The following is a 6,000-nucleotide window of genomic DNA, read 5'->3' on the forward strand; positions in this document are numbered from 1 at the left end:
TTTATCTTCATTTTACATACATTCCCAACTTTTTCTGATTTGTGGTTGTTTCTGTTGCATTTCTGAAATTGTTTCTCCTCATCAGTCACGTTTTGTGCTTAAACACTACATTAAGCTCAAGATTGAACAAATAAATACCTTTGGAAAATAACAGCTGTTAAAGTTCAGAGTTCTCACCTGCTTTTTGTGATCTGTGCCTCTGAACATCACCACAGCTTCTCCACATCAGGGTTTTATTATAACCCGTGTTTGTGTAATTTATTTCTCCGTTCATTCATATATTCTCATTTTTAAAATATGTTGTTAAAGATATTTGACCGTTTATTTCATCTCATGATCTCATAAATTCATTATACGATGCGCACATGGTGTGAACAGGACTGTAACGGCAGAATCACACCGGGAGAGAAAGTTCAGAGAGAAGTAAAGGCAGCTCCATGTTTTGGTTTTGTTTTTTTAACATGTTCACTCGGGTTAAAATCCTCTCTCTGCTCCGCGCTCGCTGTCTCACATGCACTGATGGTTCTCAGACTGTAACATGTTGTGTCTCCATTCAGGAATCTCCCTCACCCACTCCCTCGCAGTCTGCAGCCTGTTGACTCCGCGCACACACACACACACCGGCCACTGTTTTTAATCGGCCGTCTTATCCAAACGGCAGGACGGATCGCTCCTTACCCTCCATGTTATTGTCCTGCCTTAAGACGAGAGCGAAGTAGAGTGAGGAGGCTACAGCACAATGACATCAGATTCTGTGTCGTTTTATGTTTTGTGGATAAAATAAATTCATGGTAATTGCGAATATGAAAAATAATTGCAAATATGAAAAATAATCACGATTGGTGAATATTGTAATAATCGTGACTGCCCTAGGTGTGAGCGCTCCATAACTTATTCGACATAGCCAGTGCATTTGTCATAAATCTGCATATGCTGGCTAAATCATCAAGGTGTGACAGGCCCATTAGCGTCTGAGATCTGATGGGTTCTGGTGCACACAAAGCAGAGCTACTGCACACAGCACCGCCTCCTATTGACCCCAAATCGGCAACATTAGTAAGCCCAGACAAAGGCAATAATCTTAAATCAACTTTTCTATGTTATGCTTCATGTCCAGGAGTCCTTTCAGGAATGACGGCAATTTGTTAATTACGTCAAGTATAAGAAATATCCATGCTGGACCAAAGTAATCCAGGAAAATGGTTTTGGCCTTAAGCCTCACAGCTCTGAAGTTAGAGGTAATGTCTTTTACAAGTAATCACATGGTGGCACAGTCAACACAGTTTTTTTTACTCATGGCCAACATTACCGCCACGTTCGTGCTGTTAAGTCATAAACTTAGTGTTTTTATACATTGGGCAGATAGGGCTGCGTCTGCAACCCGTACAGTTTCTCCTACTGTTGTAATAATTATTAGCAAAGTGATTAGCTGACTAATAATCTGTAGACACTCTTATAATTCAGGGAAAGTCAGCTCTAGTGCTTAAGTTGTGCGTCTACATATGCTGTTGTAATAATTATTACCTTAGTGATGGTTATTGCTGAAGGTGTGGTTAGTGAAATGAGTTAAGACTTTTTTTTGAGCACACACTGCTTCCTTTTGGATGTTGTTTTATCTTTAGTCAGCAGAAAAGACAGCAGCACAGAGAATCTCCTGGTTTTAATCAGGTGACTTAATTAAATTGTGGTCCATCAATTTTCTTCTTCTACTGTGTAATTGGTGATGATAACCTACCTACACTTTTTGCAATTTTTCTGAAAGTCTGAGCTCTCCAAGTATTCCACACTGCAAACACACTGGACCATGGTTCAGTTTGATCTGGACCGAGGCCACCGAGGCAGCTTTACACTTGCTGATTTGGTTTGGACCACACTGAAAATTCCAAAGGTCCAGACCAAACAAAAGTTTTGTATTAGTAATGATAATTATTATTATTATTATTTTGATCATGATACTAAATTAACTAAAAATAGTTAATGGTGTTATTCTGGGAGTGTAACTGTGGCATGTGGCTCTGTGATCACTTGATCCAGTCAGCTCGAGGAAGTGAAATAGTCTGATTAGTACTTTGGTAAATGGACTGCATTTACATAGCACTTTTCCATGTGCATCAGCGCTTTACAATAATGCCTCACATTCTCCCTGATGTCAGGGTGCTGCCATGAAAGGTGCTCACAACACACCGGGAGCCTAGGGGAATAAGGACCTTGCCCAAGGGCCCTTTAGTGGAGCAGATAACTGTAACAATTGTTCATTTCTGGAAACAAGCGCCAAAATTGGAATACATACTCCTCAAACATTACTCTTAAAAAAACTGAGTATCCACTTGAATTTTCAGTAGGCAGCCAGGTAGGGGACAATTGAAGAATTACACAGGGGTCAAAATTTAAAAATGCTCCAATCATATTGAAAGCTATACCACATTATTTGTCTGATCACACCGATACCAAAAAGGCATAGTTTGGACTATCTATGACTGAATGTTATGGAGTTATGGGGTAAAAACAACAAGAATGGTGACAAAGGTCAATTTCAGTTTGTACAGGGGTTAGAAGTTAAAGTTGCTCCAATTTTGGTAAAAAGTGGTGCAAATTATTGGTTGAACTAATAGGATTAATAAATGAAATAGTTTTGACTGTGTTGAATGCTTGGTCTACAAGGTAAAGGTAGAGCAATGTTGACGTCCATTGGATTCTATGACATGTGACATATGTTACCCTGTAACATAACTAAGCATGCCACATAGTCCAAACTATTCCTTTTTAAAACCCTATTAACTCAACCAATAATTTGCATCACTTTTTACAATATTTAGAGCAACTTTAACATCTGACCTCTGTACAAACTAATGCTGACCTTTGTTACCATTCTTGCTGTTTTTACCCCATAACTCCATAACATTCAGTCATACAAATAATGTGGTATAGCTTTCAATATGATTGAAACATTTTTAAATTTTGACCCCTGTGTAATTCTTCAATTGACCCCTACCTGAACACCTATTGAAAATTCAAGTGGACACTCAGTTTTTTCAAAAGAGTAATGTCTAAGGAGTATTTGTGCCAACTTTGGTGCTTGTTTGCAGATTTGAAGGATTCCTCTGTTAATATTCTGTTATCTGCTGCACTACTTAGTGATAGTGATTTTCCAGTCAGGCTAGGATTTGAACTAAGAATCCTCTGGTCTCAAGCCCAACGCTTAACCACTAGACCATCACCTCCCTTTGCTAGGAGACCACTTGATAACACCACGAGCTGTGAGCATGTTTCTCCATGTAGACCTTGGAGCTGTCAGGAAGGGCATTAAACCTGTGCCAAATCCCAATAAAGATCTGTACCAAATCCACGGTAGTGATCCTGAGCAACCAGGCAGCAGAAAACAAAATTATTTGTTGTGGCGCACTGCATCATACTTGTTTTCAGCACAAGTTTAAAATGGTCATTTTGTTGCTTTTTTCCACCCTAACATAACATGATAAATGTTCTCTTGCAGTTTTTGTAACTGGTTCCTCCTGACTGATGTGCTCAAGCGTCTGAAGATGTCTTCACGGATATTCCGGGCACGTTACCCACAGCTGGAGGTGGTGAGCTTGTCGCACGCCGAGTTCTGGAGGCAAGTATCTGTCAGCCAGGTGAGCTCGGCTCTGACGCCGCCCAGTAAAAGCAGGAGAAAGGAGGAGAAGGAGGGGGGCGAGGATGACCAGGAGGAAGAAGAAGGACTTGTGGATTTGGTGCGCTGTGTACCAGAACTCCAGAGACTACTGGGCTCCTCCATTGACATTCTACATGAGAATGAGGAGGAGGAGGAGCTAACAAACACAGAGAAGCCTCGCGGCCGGTAGCCCCTCCTGCAGGAGTCAAACTGTTGCGTCAATCTGAGTCCTCCCTGCAAGTAGCAGCTCTAAGGACACCTCTCCATCCGTCATAAAAAGGGTCAAGGTTTTTAAAATAGCAACTCCCGCTGTGGTGCTGTCTGGACATGCCTCCTTTAACCTTTGACCTCAGGAAGAAGGTGTTAAAGTGGCAGCATCTGCTCGTGGACCTGCTCAGCGATCAGCGGTTGGAAGCAGTTTTCAGGTTCTTACCTATAGGTATATTTGAATACACGAAAACTATTGAGCAAACTTTTTTATAATGCTTACATATGTACATGGTAGTGTATATGTATATCTTGCCATCAGGGTTACCACATTTGGTTCTATAAATGTATTCTTGTTGGCAAGGGGTGGATTGTGATTAAGACTTTTATGTTGAGTTTCTACCCGAGAGAAAGTGTTTTTTTGTTTTGTTTTTTTGTTTTGTTTTATTTTGATAAGCTCTCGAGGAACTCTGAGACAACTTAAGGCCAGCAAACAGTCAGAAAGGTCACCGGCCCAGAAGGTTTCTCTGCCAGCCTGGGACACCTGCACAGGAGAGACAGCGGAACATCGTATTCACCCGCCCGGCCTCAGAGCCACTCCTCCAGGACTCACGGTTGCACTCGTACGCCGCAGGCTTTCCTTGCGGTGTAAAGTGACAATAACGGATCTCGACAATGAGACGGCGCTTGCTGAGCTGCAGAGAAAGTAGTGTTCTCCTCTGTCCGTGTTGCACTCCTGAACTGATACTGAATCCTGTGGATCTCTCAGAGGAATCATTGTTCCATCGCCGAAGTCCAGAGCCTGTTCCCATTGCCCGAGGAGTTCTGGAGATGCCCTCGTACTGCAGCCACGAGTGTCCCGACGTCCTCACGGTGTTTCCGGATCCCAGAGTGCTTTGTGTTGCAGTGTGGTTTTTTTATACACTGATTGTTGTGCTTAATTTAATAGTCATTAATATATTTGACCTCCTGTGTATCTGACAACAAGCTTATCTATGAAATTTGCTTTGTTATGGTTGGTGCTTAATTTTGAAATGTACTTATTAGGATCCCTTTATTCTGAGATGTTTTCCTCCCTCATTCAAAACAGTATTCAAAAAAAAAAAAAAAAAAAAAAGCAAAAGTACAGTTTTATTGTACTGGTGCTACAATAGATTTTGTGTTGACAATCAATGAAGTTTTTTTGGTTTGAAGTCACAAACTAAGATATTTAAGATGAAGAGACTATGGTGTAAAGAAAGTATAGTTTAGTTAAAGAAAATGGAATAGAGCGAGATTTAAAGAGAGGAGAACGAGATGCCGAAAAAGACTTTTATTTGATTCTTTTATATAAAAAAAATCAAGAATAAAGCATGATTGTGAATCATGGTTTCTCTTTTTGTTAGATTATAAATTCTTGGTGTTTTATTTCAGATTACCACTTTAGGCTTGAATAAATACTGTAATCCCATCATTTGGTCCCTTGATATTACGTGCAAAGTGTGGTGAAGCTGACGATTTTAAATACAAAAAAGTTTTATTTCATTGGTGTGCCAACAATATATTAATAATAAAAAGTGCTAACAAACAGTAAGTGTTGACATACTCGTAATCTCAAACCCACAGTTAAGTATGATGTCGTTTATCCACTAGAGGGAACCGATGACTGAATCTGCTAATATTTAAACTGAAAGAAAGAAATTGCTGCTTGTTCTGCATCAGTGAGCGAAACACTAATAACGTCACTCAAATCATTATGTATGAAGTATATTTAGTCAGTTTATGTGCCTGGAAATTTACTTGGGCAACTTTCTATTGTATGCTTATATATTTCAAAGAGAAATACTACATTTTCAGCTTTACGTTTTCCTTCCACTCAATACAGTGAACGCAGCAGGGAAATGTTCAAAATGGGAAAACATCTCTGCTTCCCACTGTTTTTTTTTTTTTCCAGGTACATTATCACATCCACCACATTCAATGCATTAGTCATCATAATAGTCAACTAGCTAGTACCCTACTAGTTTTTTATTTTACTACTAGTCTACCAGTAGGATAACTGGCATGATTTTTCTACAATTTAGGGGAAGTCATTATCGAAAACCTGTCTGTTTTGGTGATTGATGCCAATGACTTCACTGTTTGTTTCACAGAGACTGTAT

The 6,000-nt window shown here is 39.9% G+C and overlaps 1 protein-coding gene across 1 annotated transcript in view; it reads left to right on the forward strand.

Moving 5' to 3' along the window:
* The window catches only part of bcorl1 (BCL6 corepressor-like 1), a 38,109-nt gene extending 32,797 nt beyond the window's left edge, over positions 1-5,312 (forward strand). The window contains 1 exon segment of the mRNA XM_034181737.1: positions 3,494-5,312. Within this exon segment, the coding sequence (XP_034037628.1) occupies positions 3,494-3,842 (349 nt within the window). The 3' untranslated portion in view covers positions 3,843-5,312.
* The last annotated feature ends 688 nt before the right edge of the window (positions 5,313-6,000 follow it).

This window comes from Thalassophryne amazonica, chromosome 11 (assembly GCF_902500255.1).
Source record: "Thalassophryne amazonica chromosome 11, fThaAma1.1, whole genome shotgun sequence".
NCBI lineage: Eukaryota > Metazoa > Chordata > Actinopteri > Batrachoidiformes > Batrachoididae > Thalassophryne > Thalassophryne amazonica.